General features: G+C 34.4%; 1 protein-coding gene across 1 annotated transcript in view; it reads left to right on the top strand.

The window, feature by feature from the left end:
- Window positions 1–16,115, top strand: part of ABCB5 (ATP binding cassette subfamily B member 5) — a 129,569-nt gene that overhangs the window by 24,504 nt on the left and 88,950 nt on the right. The window contains 7 exon segments of the mRNA XM_060107705.1: window positions 931–958; window positions 3,326–3,380; window positions 5,048–5,198; window positions 7,540–7,594; window positions 15,191–15,289; window positions 15,291–15,380; window positions 15,466–15,637. Coding sequence (XP_059963688.1) covers window positions 931–958; window positions 3,326–3,380; window positions 5,048–5,198; window positions 7,540–7,594; window positions 15,191–15,289; window positions 15,291–15,380; window positions 15,466–15,637 — 650 coding nt within the window.

Here is a 16,115-nt window from a genome sequence, read left to right as displayed (position 1 = left end):
ATATTTGCAATGAAATGATAGTTTATATTGATAATTGCAACCTAAGATAAACTAAGATCCTAAAGTATCATCTAAAGGAATAATACATTATACTTAATATAATTTTAATAATAAATGAGGTTTTTTACTATTCTAATTTTTTTTTTTTTTTTTTTTTTTTTTTTTTTTTTTGCGGTATGCGGGCCTCTCACTGCTGTGGCCTCCCCCATTGCGGAGCACAGGCTCCGGACGCGCAGGCTCCGGACGCGCAGGCTCAGCGGCCATGGCTCATGGGCCCAGCCGCTCCGTGGCATATGGGATCCTCCCAGACCGGGGCACGAACCCGCATCCCCTGCATCGGCAGGCGGACTCTCAACCACTTGCGCCACCAGGGAGGCCCTATTCTAATTTTTAAGAGCGGATAATTCATATATGGTAGAAGCTCTAACTTCCTTATATTTGGTGAACTAAAAACCTTAGTCCTTCAAGCTGTTGGCTAACAGAAACTACTGCATCAGTTTTTTTACAGAGAAAACTAAGCAATAGTTAATTTAAAGATTTTCATCAGTAACAATAAAATCAGGGTCAGTAGGAATAAAATCTAATGTTCTAGGAAAACATGCATTGTTCATGGAGTCTGGCTTTCCTCCTTTTATTCCATTTCTAGAATTTTATTAGCTCCAAATCTAAGCCCAGAGTTAAGCAAAGAAGTTATAAATTCATAAAAAAACTCTTGAGTTGGTGAGTTAGGTAACCAGAAACTTCATTTGGAGTTGGGGGTAGTAGGGGCACGGTGAAACTCAGAAGCATGCTTCTTTAGAAGCTGTTAGGGATGTAAAGAATGCGTTATATCGACTAAGTGATAAAAATTCACATCATCATGATATACTTGTTAATATTTTATTTCAGAAGAGTTACCTTGTAAATAAGATGGCAAATTCTGAGTTGAAGAAATGCAAGAAAATTATCAGAGAAATAGGTAAGCTTTGCCTAAATTCTACAAAAACTGTTCTGCAACTTCAAATATACCTTACCCTTTTCTGAGCTGTAGCAAAAATGTTTATAGTTTTTTTCCAAAAATAGCAGGGCTGTTTGCATTTTGCTGGACTTCAACATAATCAGTGTTATAAGTGGTTTAATAGTAAATTTAAGAAGTATAATAGCTACAGGATTTACTGATTTAGTATTTACTTCAGATATTTATTCTTCTGAATTTCTTATAGCTTACCAGCATATAGAGAGAAAATACGTGAATATTTATGTTTTAATTCTCCATTAATCCTTCATTCCATGTGGTACATAACAAAATATTGGATTCTGATTATTTTTTCAGTAAATAGGTGTCTATGTGTGTGTTCATATGTGTGTTATAAAATGTCCTACACCTATAATTCATTAATTTAGAGATTTAAAATGGAAATGGTTTAAAATCTTTAATTTCCACTTTTACCATAATAATTGTGTTACATTTTGATGTATAAACTGTAAAATGGTAGTGAACCCCTCTAGATCACTAGTTATTTAATATTCCTGAAACAAAATTTTATCAAAACAAGATAACTTACTAGGTCTTAAGCTTTAAAATACACATTTGGGTAGGGAGAAGGGGTTGTAGCCTTTATAATCTTGAAGGAATATTTTTTTTTTGTCATCTATGAATCATCTCAGAGAAAGCTGGCTCAATACATAAGTAAATTATTAACTTCAGATGGAATAAAATTAAGTGACTTGTCATTTATGAAAGCAGCCAGAACAATATGTTATAAAGCTGAAGAAAAGACTTGGAAGTTCATCATTCTGTGACGTCTCTATTGGAAAATTTAATCTGATCCCCTCCACCCTTCTTTTAAAGTTTCATAATCTTATATGTATGTGTGTGTGTGTGTGTGTGTGTGTAATTGACAGATTACAGATTTCTCTGAAATCAATGGACAAAATTTACATTCTTCATCTGGAGCTCCTTGAAATGTGAGCTAAGAAATGAAATTTTCAATGGGGGACAAAATTCTCAGTATATTTGTTTAATGTGTATTTAATAGAACTTCTTTCATTTAAACCCCTCAGTTGCTCTTGAGTAATTTGTTACAAAGGGTTTGAAAATTCTAATCTACCACCTCATACCCATTAGGAAGGCTACTATTAAAAAAATAGTAATAATAAAATATAACAAAATATGAAGTGTTGTTGAGGATATAGAGAAATTGGAACACTTGTGCAGGGTTGGTGGGAATGTAAAATGATGCATCTACTATGGAAAACAGTATGATGATTCCTCAAGAAATTAAAAATGGAATTACCACATGATCCAGCTTTTCTACTCTTGGATACAGAAGAATTGAAAACAAGGACTTAGAGAGATATTTGTATACCCATATTCATAGCAGCGTTATTCACAATAGCCAAAAAGTAGAAGAAACCTAAGTGTTCATTGCTGGTGAATGAACGAACAAAGTGTGGGATATATATATATATATACACACATAATGGAATAGTATTCAGCCTTAAAAAGGAGGAAAATTCTGACGTGCTACAACATGGATAAAACTTAAAGACATTATGCTAAGCGAGATAAGCCCTTCAGAAAAAAACAAAATACTGTATGATTCCACTAAAATGAAGTAGCTATAGTAGTCAGATTCCTAGAGACAGAAAGTACAATGGTGATTGCCAGTGGCTACGGGGGAGGAGTTATTTAATGGGTATAGAGTTTCAGTTTGGCAAGATGAGAGTTCTATGGGTGGGTGATGGTGATGGTAGCACAACGGTGTGATTGTACTTAATACCACTGAACTACACACTTAAAAATAGTTAAGATGGTAAGTTCTATGTTATGTGTCTTTTTTTTTTTTTTTTTTCGGTATGCGGGCCTCTCACTGTTGCGGCCTCCCCCGTTGCGGAGCACAGGCTCCGGACGCGCAGGCTCCGGACGCGCAGGCTCAGCGGCCATGGCCCACGGGCCCAGCCGCTCCGCGGCATATGGGATCCTCCCAGACCGGGGCACGAACCCGTATCCCCTGCATCGGCAGGCAGACTCTCAACCACTTGCGCCACCAGGGAGGCCCTGTTATGTGTCTTTTATCACAATAAAAAAAAAAATTCTACTCCAGATGTATCTTCAGTTGTTACCTAAATAATGTAGAGACAACCAGTGATGACTTAAACTTTCCCCGTGATTATACTAAAAATCTTTGTACTGTCTATTATTAAGTTTGCTTTTAAAATGTCAGTGTTGATATAAACTGGTTACCAATGAGTGAAATTTGACACTTCAATAAAATTTTAATTAGAAAATTTTGCAAATTATAGTCACATGGTAATCTTTCCATTGTAAACATTTGTCTTCCAGAAAACTGCAAGAACTGCCCAAAGTAAGACAGCAAGTTGTTAGACCTATTGAGATAGTAAGTGAAATTAGTTAGAAAGTATGTCTATGTATCAGAAAATTTTAGAGGATTGTCAGGAGTGCATAGAATGATTGTTTTTGTTTGATAATTTACATCTATTTGGGGAAAAGGGGAATTTTAAGAAAAGAATTCATTAAACTATTATTTCCAATAGGAAAAATATCAATATATATTAAAAACCCATAAGTTCCACAATAAGAGATAAGAAAAATAACACAATATCCATACAATGATCTAATTTTGCCCAAAAAAGCATGTATATGTGTGTATGTGTGTGCAGGCAAGTGTGTGTGTGTGTGTGTGTGTGTGTGTGCTGCATAAATGTTATCAGAGGTTATTTCTCAGTAGTGGGGAATTATGAGTGACTCTTGCTATTGTATGTTTACATTTCAATATTTTCCAATGATAATACATTGAAATGAGTTGCTTTTATTATTTTTAAAATATTATAAATCCTTTTTAAATAAAAAAATTACGTAAATATTTTATAAATCCTATGCATCAAAAAGTGTGGCAGCACAATTCTTTGGGACTATGTTCAAGGAACATTTTCAGATGTGTTCCTAAAACATCACCTCCACCGACCCTAATCTCTATGTCAGCCTGGTTGTCATTGTCATTAGAAATACATAGGCAGCAGTGCCTGTTTTTTCAAAAGTCAAAAATTTAAAAACTTGGAAAGTAGCAGAACATGACAAGCTTTATCAAGTAGATAACACACTATTCTAGGGGAAGGTGGAGGAGCAGATACCTTCTTATCATCTGTAGTACTGAGTACAATGCTATGACAGTTACTCCATAAATATTTATTAGCTATTGCATGAGTGAATGGAAAAACGTGAAATTTTCTCAATATCCATTCATAAAATATGTACTAAGTTCCTTTTGCTGCTATTCAAATCTAACTTTATTTCAATACCTTATACGTTTTATCTTGACCTCTCTCAGTAAGATAAGTAATCCACTTTTTCAAGTTTTGTTCATGTTTTGGTTTTGGAATAGTGCTGTAGGGACCCATTATAGCATAGAATACAAAGCGTTCACTATTTGACTTTCAGGCATTCCTTTCTCATTCCAAACAGCCTTAAAATTATCATAGACCCTTACTTACAGGATAGATGTTGTCCTGGATACAAAAAATTTGAGGAATTTAAAATAAGAATGAAAAATATGATTCATTACATTTGGTGAACTGATTTTTACTAGGTAGTTACTGTTCTTTGCACTTAGTTGTGTCATTGCTGTTACGTTGATACACCTAGGGAACTGAAAATTTGAAGATCAACTTTCATAAGGCAAGATATTTCATTAAGCCAAGATATTGTCATTACAGACTTTTCAAATATCATAATTTATTTCAGAATCAACCAAATGGAAGAAGTTTCTGATTTATATGCACATCTGACCTGACTTGTGTCAGAGATCTACAATTTGTACTGACTTTTCTACCTTATTTTTCAATAGTTTCTCCAAAGTACATTGTAAATCCTTAAGATCAGGGGCTTCTTTTACTTTATGTATAAATACTTATCCATGATTTTATACATTTATTTGGCCTCTTAATTTGTAAAATGACATTTACTTGATGGCAAAAACTGTAGGTAGGTTTTTGATGTTTGTTTTTAACAGCAGTCATGCTACCATGTTTTATTTGTTTTCCTCAGTTTTGCTTTGCTGATGGACTGGACATCATACTCATGATCCTAGGATTACTAGCATCACTAGTAAATGGGGCCTGTCTTCCTGTAATGTCACTGATTTTAGGAGAAATGAGTGACAGCCTTATCAGTGGATGTCTAGTCAAAACCAACACAAGTGAGTACAATATTTACTTTTCTATATTGCTAGGGACTCAAAAGCATTAAATAAAACAAACATTAAACTTATAATACAGATTATTTTCTTGTCAAACAATATCTATATAATATTTAAGTCATTTATTCTTCTGTATTGCCAGGGACCAAAGAACCAAAATCTGTATTTGTCAAAATTCTTCAAAGAAACAGAACCAATACAAAGTGTGTGTGTGTGTGTGTGTGTGTGTGTGTCTGTGTGTGTGTGTCTGTGTGTGTGTTTGTGTAGAGAGAGAGGGAGAGAGAGAGAGAGAGATTTATTTTAAGAAATTGGTTCACACAATTATGGAAGCTGGCAAGTCCAAAATCTGTAAGGTGAGTTGGCAGGCTGGAGACCATCTGTGCCCTATTTGACTTTAAATACTAATTCATACCCTCTTACTTTCCACCCAAAGCCTAATTTTTCAAATGCCCTAGTCTTGTTTAAGTGAATAAATCCATAGCTTCCATCTTCCATGTGAGGATATCCTGTCTACACAGTTATTAATTTTTTGATATTTTAATGATAGAAGGTAAAGATGCCACTTTGTTTGTTAAACAAATGGAACTGCCAATTCATTGAGCAGATATTTATTGATTGCCAAATATGTCTCTCTCTCTCTCTCTCTCTCTCTCTCTGAATGAGTGAGTGAAGAAAGGGAGGGGGGGCGAGGGAAGGAGGGCAGGAGGGAGAAAGAATAAACCTAGCAACCTAAGGCAGTCTGTTTAGGAGTAATCCTTTGGTTAGGTCTGCTCTATAATTGATTGCTTTGTCAGCTTTAGATAGGATAGTCAATACATAACTTACTGATATTACTGAATTTTTTTTTTTTCGGTACGCGGGCCTCTCACTGTTGTGGCCTCTCCCATTGCGGAGCACAGGCTCCAGACGCGCAGGCTCAGCGGCCATGGCTCACGGGCCTAGCCGCTCCGCGGCATGTGGGATCTTCCCGGACTGGGGCACGAACCCGTGTCCCCTGCATCGGCAGGCGGACTCTCAACCACTGCGCCACCAGGGAAGCCCCTGAATTTTAATTTTGTTTTTGTTTAAGGCTTCTTCATGTTTCTCGAGTTTCATTGTGTGTTTTTTCAAATGTAATGAACACATAAAAAGGTTGATAAAGATTTAGATAAATGTATGGATATTATTGGTATAACATATTATTAAAGAGAAGTGGAGATATTAAGGCATGTTGTCAACCTTCTAACATTTGTTTTCTAAAGAATAATAGAGGAGGATTTTTTTGCTCCTACAATTGAAAATATGAATAATAACTATCATATTGATCAGAGGCCCATTTTTATGCCAGCACTGAACTTTTGCACATTCTACGTCTATTAATATAATCTCCAAAATGACATTATGCCATTTTTATGTGACTGTAGGAACCACTTTTAGAAACAATATGTATTCTCTTTATTAACTCAGTTAAATTTCATTAAAACTTTCTATGGAGTTTTAATACTTCTATGTCAATTCTGATATTTTTAATAAGCTGCTTTAAAAATGCTTCCTACCACAATTCCAAAAATGGAATAAAGGAAAAATGATTGTTTGCACATAAATAAAGATCATAGACATCATCATATGTGATGATACTGTGGTTATGTAAGATATGAAGAGGATGTTGTCTGCAATTTATTACAAATGTTTATTATGGCCATTTAAGAAATAAAATTATGATAGTTGATATCAACCACTGTTTTGTGCTTCTGGTAAAATTACAACCTTGGTATACTAATTAATGTATGATGTAGTTTTTGCTAGAATATATATAGAAAAGTTTACATGGCAAACTGGTGAACCAAGGATTATTTAAATACCATTTTATGATGTTGCTATCCTTGTTATACCCAACAAATTTCAATGAGCTTCTTTTAAATTTTTCCTGTGACTCCTACCTGTACAACTTTCATTTGTGTTCTTGCTTTTCTTGGACTTTCTAAATTACTCCCTGGAGTATCTCAAACTGAATTCTAAATGCATAACTTTGACAGGAAAGGAAAATTCTATTACTATTACTTATGTACCTGTTACCTGAAATCAGAGATGTCCTAAAGAATTCTTTCCACATATGAGCTACATGGTTAATATTTCCTTGTAATTTTTCATGTTGCATGTGTGCTTCTTGAGACCAGAGATAACAATTTCAAATTTTAGGTTAAAGAATAGAAAATAAGATGATCATTAACCAGTGTGTAGTCATTAAGTCCATTTTCTTGAGAAGGGACTATATTTGGTTTGGAGGGCTATGTATAAAAGACATCATGGCCAATTATAAATTTATTAATTTCCTTTATAATTTAAAAAAACTTTTTTACAGCAAATTATAGGAACTGTACTCAGTCTCAAAAGAAGGTGAATGAAGATATGATTGTGTAAGTCCAGATGAAATGTTAATATCATATTCATTGCATGCTGCTTTATTCAATATTTATATGGAAGAAAACTGAAATGTTTGATCATTAATATTGCATATAAATGAGTAAAGCAAACATGTCCTCTTCTTTTATTTGGTATAGAAAATATAATTACACAATTATAATTGTGTAACTATAATTTTTTCTCCTACTTGAAAGGTATACAAGTTCATATGCTTTCAGTTTTGACAAAATTGTCATCAATAGAAATGTTGTTTTGGGATTTGCATTTTTATCTAAATTTTGTTTCCTAGAACTGAAGGTACATAACCTAGAGGTTAAATGACTACTTTTTCCTTTTTAAAATTTTTTTCTTACAAAACTTACAGAAAAATGCCACTTCTGCAAAATTTAAAAGCCAAGAAGATGTGTGCAACAAATAGTAAAATAAAAAAATAAATAAAAAGAGTAAAGTTTTATTCAGGCTAATTTCAGAGACTAATTATTCAGACTATTATAGTAAAGTTATATTCAGACTAAAAATAGTAAAGTCTGAAATAGATAATGTATAGGGACATTTTGTTTTTGTAGGCTTGTGTATTAAGCAATATGCTTTCCTCTGTCACATGTGTTGAGTTTGTTAGAGAAATGCAAACTTACTGAGTATATTCGCTGGATTTCAGTAGTGTCTCACTGAAACTAACAGAGTCTTATCCGACCTAAGTGATCTCTTATTCTTTTCCCCAAAAAATGAAGCCTCCATCCTACACAACCCCAAGAGACATCCATCACATTGTAGTGACACCCTCTGGGCCATAATTCTTGACCTTCCACACTGTTAGCCACAGCCTCATGTGACTACTTAATCTTCAATTAATTAAAATTAGATAAAATTTAAAATTTAGTTTCTCATTCTCAGTCACTTGCCAAGTGCTCAAGTCACATATGGCTGGCTGCCATATTGTACAGCACAAATATGGAATATTTTCTTCATCACAGAACATTCTATTGGACAGTGCTGCTCTGGACTACAGTGTGAATAATGCTGCCTCAAGTTGTGCTTTGCTGTAGTCTCAACTTTCTTTGAGGGAAAGTTTCTATTTTTTAGCACTTTTTACATAAAGTTTATTTATGTTGCATCTTTTAAAAATTCCTGATTAGGATCCAGGAACTGCCTTCTACTGAATTCTAGTCTTACAATATTAAAGCAGGGTTCTGATGTTACAATCATTAAGTATGAGTTTCTTACAAAAAAGTTTGGAACTTCTAAAAATAGGGGCATCTATCTTAAAAACAGGTAATAAAAGGGAGAATAAGATATGTCTATGTAATCTATGTATGGTTATTAAGAGATTACTAAACTTGTAAGGAAACATTCTTAACATTTATAATGTTGTGTTTGTTATGTTATTGTTTCTCAAACCAGTGTACTGTTTTGGAAATATTTCAGGTATATGGTGAAGAAGGGTTCCGTAGTCAAAATGGTTCAGAAAACACTGTATATGACAGCCTCCTTGGATACACTTAGGACAGATAAGCATACTTAAGGCTCAATTTAATCAAAGTTTTCCAAACCTGTTTGACTATGGAAACTAAACATCCTGCTGAGCTAATGTTTTGATGAACACATTTCTGGGAAACCTTGTTTTATATAACTATTTTGGTGGGGATAAGATAATATCTCTTACATCTATAATAATCAAGAACTGAAAATTTTTATTTTACCTACTTTCCAAAGACAATGACTCATGGTTTTATGTAATTTTAATGTTTTAATATTGTCTGTGTCTTTGTCTTACTTATCAGACAATTATTCTGAAAATAAGATTCCTCCTTTGCAATCAATCCCCATTTCCACCCCCAGCCCCAAGCAACTTCTTATCTGCTATCTTTAAAGATTTGCATTTTTCAGACATTACATGTGCTTGGAAACATACATGTAGGGTTTTGCACCTAGCTTCTTTTATTAAGTGTAATGATTTCGAGGTTCATCCATGTTATGATGTGTATCAGTAGTTTATTCCTTTTTATTGCTTAATAGTAATCCATTGCAAGGATATATCATGTTTTGTTTATCTGTTCACCAAATAATGGACTTCTGGAGTGTTTCCAATTTTTTGCTATTTAAAAATAACGGGGCTTCCCTGGTGGCGCAGTGGTTGGGAGTCTGCCTGCCGATGTGGGGGATGCGGGTTCATGCCCCGGTCCGGGAGGATCCCGCGTGATGTGGAGCGGCTGGGCCCGTGAGCCATGGCCGCTGGGCCTGCGCGTCCGGAGCCTGTGCTCCGCAACGGGAGAGGCCACGGCAGTGAGAGGCCCGTGTACCGCAAAAATAAAAATTAATAAATAACGAATCTATGAACACTGATATATAAATCTTTGTGTGGACATATGTTTTTATTTTTCTTGGGTAGATACCTAGGAGTAGAATTGCTGGGTCATATGGTAAGTTTATGTTTATCTTTTTAAGAAACTGCCAAACTGTTTTCCAAAGTGGATATATCATTTTACTTTCCCACCACAATGTGTAAGTGTTCCAGTTTCTCCACATCTTCACCAACACTTGTTACTGTCTTTTTTATTATAGCCATTGTGTAGGTATGACATGGTATCATATTGTGACTTTAATTTGCATTTCCCTAATAAGCATTTTTTATTAACTTTTTAAGCATTCATATATTTCTTTGGTGAAGCGCATATTCAGATATTTTGCCTATTTTATTGTGTTGCTTGTCTTAATGTTGAATCCTGAAAGTTCTTTGTAAATTCTAGATACAAGTTCTTTGTCAGGTATATGATTGTCATATATTTTCTCCTAATGTGTGGCTAGTCTTTTCATTTTCCTAAAGATTTCTTTTGAAACAGAAAAGTTTTAAATTTTGATTAGGTACAGTTTACCAGGTTTTTCTTTTATGGATTTTCCTTTTGGATTTAAGAATTCTTTGCATAGGATCGTGAAGATTCTCTTCTACATTTTCTTCTAGAAATTTCAACATTTTAGCTCAGACACTTAGGTCTATGATCCATTTTGAGTTCATTTTTGTGACTGTTGTGAGGTAAGGGCCTCACTTCTTCTTTGCACTTCTTTTTCTCAACTGTCCCAAGACTGTTTCTTGAAAAAACTATTTTTCTACATTGAATTGCCTTGGCACCTTTGCTAAAAATCAAATGCCCATAAATGTAAGGGCTAGCTTCTGTTCTCTCATTTTTGTTCCATTTATTGACAGTCTATCCTTATGCTGGTATCACACTGCCTTTAGTACTACAGTTTTAGAGTTTAAATAAATAAATAAATAAATTTTAAAAAATCAGGAAATGAAAGTCCCCCAACTTTAATCTTCTTTTTAGACATTTCATTTCCACATATATTTCTACACATATTTTGGGATTACTCTTCAAATTCTGCAAAATAGCCTGCTGGGATTTTGACAAGGATTAATTGAATCTATAGGTTAATTTGGGAAGATTGTCATCTTAACAACACTGAGTCTTCCAATTCATTTATTCAGATCTTCTTTCATTTCTGCCAACAATATTTTGTAGTTTTCGGTGTACAAGTCTTTATTTTCTCCTTTGCATTTGATCTTTTAACCCAGTTTTCTCTTACAATATTGCAAACATTTTCCCCACAACATTAAAAAAGAGTTCAATAAGATTTCTATTAAACCTATAGTGTTCTATGTTGCCCTTGAACATTCCCTCTTATTAGAAAACAGTCAATTATCGTTATTGTAATAATTATGTTCTATTAAAGTCATCATGAAAACTGAATGAGCAAATACTGAACCATTGGTTCCTGGTTTCTGTGAACCTCCAGTCACAACATTTTCATCAATCGATTATCACTGAACTCACGGTCAACAGCACTATAACTCATGTCTGAATGACGCTTAACTAACACATGTATTTTCATGTGCCATAGGGCACATCACAGCTTCCTTGGACTTAGGAACACTAGACAGCACTTCAGCATGCTTCTTGAGAGTCATTTTAAACAGTGAAAACATCAACAAAAGGCACAAAAATTAGAAAAACTTGCCACTACCTAGATCACAAAAATGACACTAGTTTACAGTATGAGGGCACAAACAAAAAAGCAGAGTGTTGCCTTGTTCAGCCTGAGCTGGGAGTACCTGTGTTGGGTGACTCAAAATTTTTGCCACTCTACACATGTCCATAAATAACAATGAAAGCAACAAAAATTGATTTTTGGATTACAAATAAATTTCATTGAGCAGGCACATTTGCCAACACAGAATCTGGGAATAATGAGACTCAAGTGTATGGTCCTCTGTGCTTTTCTTGGTACTTTACTCTCCTGGATTTCCAACTACCTCATTGGCCACTTCTCAGCTTTCTTTACTGGCTCTTGGCCTTCATCTTAAACTCTACCATGTTTGGAGAGTCCCTGAGCTCAGTCCTTTGTCCTCTTTTTTATCTATACTTTATTCTGTGTCTCTGTGGATGATCTCAGCCAATACTTTGTTTTAATTGCCACCTATAAGCTGGTGACTTTCAAATTTCCATCTCCAGCCTATACCCCTCTCTAGCACTTCAGTCTCTCATTTTCAACTTCTTACTTGATATCCACTTTGATGTTTAATATGCATGTCAGACTTATGTCTAAATTAAAACACTTGATATCTCCTGCAAATCTGTCCCTGTCTCAGTCTCCCACATCTGTAAATGGCACCCCATTCACTTAGTTGCTGAAAACAAAATCTAAGGAGTTATCCTTACTTTCTTCCCTTCCTGCATTCCTCACATCCATTACATTGGCAATTCTTGTTTGTTGTTGTATTTCCAAAATATATCTAGAATCTGTCTACTTCTTTGCAATCAGCTTCTACCATCCACATCCAAGCCTCCATCCTTCTCACCTTGACCACTGCAATAACCTCTTAAGTAAACTGTCTGTTTTGTTTTGTTGTAACCTCCATCCATTCTCCGCTGAGGACCCAGACTGATATTTTTAGAAGTTGAATAGATAAGAAAATTCTACGCTTAAATGGTCTTCTGTTTCTCTTGGAAGAAAACCTGTACAATGCACCATAGCTAAGAGTCCTATGATATGCCAAATTCTCCAGCCTCATGATTTCATAACTCTTTGGACTTCTTTTCTTCTGGGAACATGCTAAGCTCTTTCCTGCCTCTGACCTTATTACTTGCTGTTATCTGTCTCTGGAATGCTCTTCTTCTTGCTTTTTTATGGCTGGCTCCATTTCTCCTTTTGGATCCCAGCCATAATATCATTTCCTCAAAGAAATTTTTCTTAATCATTCTTTTTATCTTCATTATCTCTCCCAACTCACCTTTACCCACCAGTTATTCCATGACCTATCACCCTGTTTACTTTCCTCATAGAACAACCTGAAATTCTTTTTCTTTGTGTGTTGTCTGTCTCTTCCCACAGGAATGTAAACTCTTCATGATAGGGACTTCTTATCTTGCTCTTGACTGTATTTATTTCTAGAACTTCATACTAGTGGGCACCCAGTACAGGTTTATTAAATGATTACATTTCTTTTTCTTTTTAACTGAAGTAACATTGGTTTATAACATGTTTCATTATAATTATAATGAAACATTATAATTCAACTTCTGTATATACTACAGCATACTCACCACCAAAAGTTTAGTTTCCATTCATCACCACACAGTTGACCCCCTTCACCCATTTCACACTCTTCCCATTCCCTTCCCCTCTGGTAATCACTACTCTGTTCTCTGTATCTATGTGTTAGCTTTTTGTTTTGCTTTGTTTGTTCATTTATTTTGCTTTTTAAAAATATTCCACATATGAGTGAAATCATGCAGTATTTGTCTATCTCCATCTGACTTATTTCACTTAGCACAATATTCTCAAGGTCCATCCATGTTGCTGCAGATGGAAAGACTTTTTTTATGGCTGAGTAGTATTCCACTGTGTATGTGTGTGTGTGTGTGTGTGTGTGTGTGTGTGTGTGTGTGTACCACATCTTCTTTAGCCATTCATCCATTGGTGGGCACTTAGATTGTTTTCATATCTTGGCTATTGTAAATAATGCTGTAATGAATGTAGAGGTGCATGTCTTTTCAAATTAGTGGTTTTGACTTCTTCAGATAAATACCCAGATTGGAATAGCTGGATCATATGATAGTTCTATTCTTAATTTTTTGAGGAATCTCCATACTGTTTTCCATAGTGGTTTCACCAATTTAAATTCCCACCAGCAGTGCACAAGGGTTCCCTTTTCTCCACATCCTCGCCAACACTTGTTATTTCTAGTCTTTGTATAATAGCCATTCTGATGGAAGTGAGGTGATATCTCATTGTGGTTTTGATTTACATTTCCCTGATGATTAGTGATGTTGAACATCTTTTCATGTGTCTCTTGGCCATCTCTGGCATTCTCTGGAAAAATGTCTACTCAGATCCTCTGCCTATTTTTTAGTTGGGTTGTTTGTTTTTTTTGCTGTTGATTTTTATGAATTCTTTATATATTTTGGATGTTAACCCTTTATTGGATATATGACTTGCAGATTCTTCCTCCATTCAGTAGGACATCTTTTCATTTTGTTGATAATTTCCTTTGTTGTGCAAAACTTTTTAGTTTGGTGTAGTCCCATTTGTTTATTTGAAAGGTTGTCTGATTCTAAGAATTTATCCATTTCTTCTAGGTTGTCCAATTTGTTGGCAAATAGCTGTTCGTTATATTCTCTTATAATCCTTTGTATTTCTGTGGTATCTTGTGATTTCTCCTCTTTTGTTTCTGATTTTGTTTATCTGAGCCTTCTCTTTTTTCTTAGTGAGTCTAGATAAAGGTCTGTCAATTTTGTTTATCTTTTCAAAGAACCAGCTCTTAGTTTCATTGATCTTTTGTCTTTTTAGTCTCTATTTCATTTATTTCTGCTCTGATTTTTATTATTTCCTTCCTTCTACTGACTTTGGGCTTCATTTGTTTTCTTTTTCCTTTAGGTGTTAAGCTAGATTGTTTATTTGAGATTTTTCTTGTTTGTAGGCCTACTTCCCCTTAGTACCCCTTAGTATCGCATTTGCTGCATCCCATAGATTTTGGTATGAAATGACTACATTTCTTATCTGGTCTCCTACTGGTAGCTATTTAGAATGTTTTCAATTTTATGTATTATAATTAATGCTATAATGAACAATCATTTAGATTAATCTTTGTACATATTTCCTTAGGGTAAATTCCTTAAGTTGAATTTTGGATTTTAAGTATATGTATTTAAAGAGTTTGATAAAATGCTTTTGACTACTATCATTTCTTTACCCTCCTTTTCCACATACAGCTATCATAATTACATCAATGTAACATTTTCAAATGAAAGTATTAAAAATATGGACAGAAACTATAAGTAGCGAATATGTTTTGAAATGCTAATCTTTGCTAATAATATAAGAGAGACATACTCTAAACGTCCTACAAGGGTAACCTAGATTCCTACATCAGCATACTTCAGTCTTTCTCATGGTGGTTTATTTTTAGTTATCTTATAGGCTTTAGCCCAAATTCTCTTAATCAAATATTATGACAGATTTCATTCTTTTGGTAACAAGGGAAAAATGTTGTGCTTCAGTCTCACTAAAATTTACAATAATTTTTTTTCCAGGTTGATCCTGTATTATGTTGGAATAGGAGTTACTGCCTTGGTTTTTGGCTACATACAGATTTCCTTTGGGGTTATAACTGCAGCTCGACAGACCAAGAGAACGAAAACAGTTTTTTCATTCAATTTTGTCTCAGGACATCAGCTGGTTTGACAGTTGTGACATCGGTGAACTTAATACTCGCATGACTGAGTAAGAGGATGGATGTGCATTTTATCAACTTTGTTCTCATATATGATGTATAAATGACTTAACTGCATTTATTTTCTTGTTTCAGTGACATCAACAAAATCAATGATGATATTGGAGACAAGATTGCTCTGTTGTTTCAAAACATGTCTACATTCTCTGTTGGCCTGGCGATTGGTTTGGTGAAGGGCTGGAAACTCACCCTGGTGACTCTGTCCACATCACCTCTTATAATTGCTTCAACAGCCATGTTTTCTAGGGTAGGCAAGATGACTAATGTAGTGTTAACTGGAAGCAGGAATGTGAACTAGATATTTTATTGAGTTTGTATAAAAAAGAAGGCATTTCTATTTTTTTTTCTGTGTCCCAAAATAGGAAGGAATATTAACTACCTTTCTATCTTCAAGTTATTTGGCTACAATGAGGTTTGGTTTTAATACCTTACTAACATTCTAAAACATTCCACTTCATTTAGAACCTAATGCAGTTTCAAATAATAGCATGGATAAAGCTTTATGCTGTTATACTTTATGCGGTTTATGCTTTTTGCTGTTATACATTGAATGCTGGGAAAGCCTTGTGTTGTCTAAATTCCCAGAAAAATGTGTTTCAATTCATTTCACTAGAACAGAATGAGAAAATCCTAAAACAGTAAACACCTGAGCTATTAGGTGACTATTTTATGTCAGCCATTTCAAGTTTATATTTTTATAAGGCTCTGAATTAACATTTAAAATG

This window comes from Mesoplodon densirostris, chromosome 9 (genome assembly GCF_025265405.1).
Source record: "Mesoplodon densirostris isolate mMesDen1 chromosome 9, mMesDen1 primary haplotype, whole genome shotgun sequence".
Classification (NCBI taxonomy): domain Eukaryota; kingdom Metazoa; phylum Chordata; class Mammalia; order Artiodactyla; family Ziphiidae; genus Mesoplodon; species Mesoplodon densirostris.
Note: the sequence above shows the minus strand (reverse complement) of the source record. Positions and strands in the feature narration are given on the sequence as shown.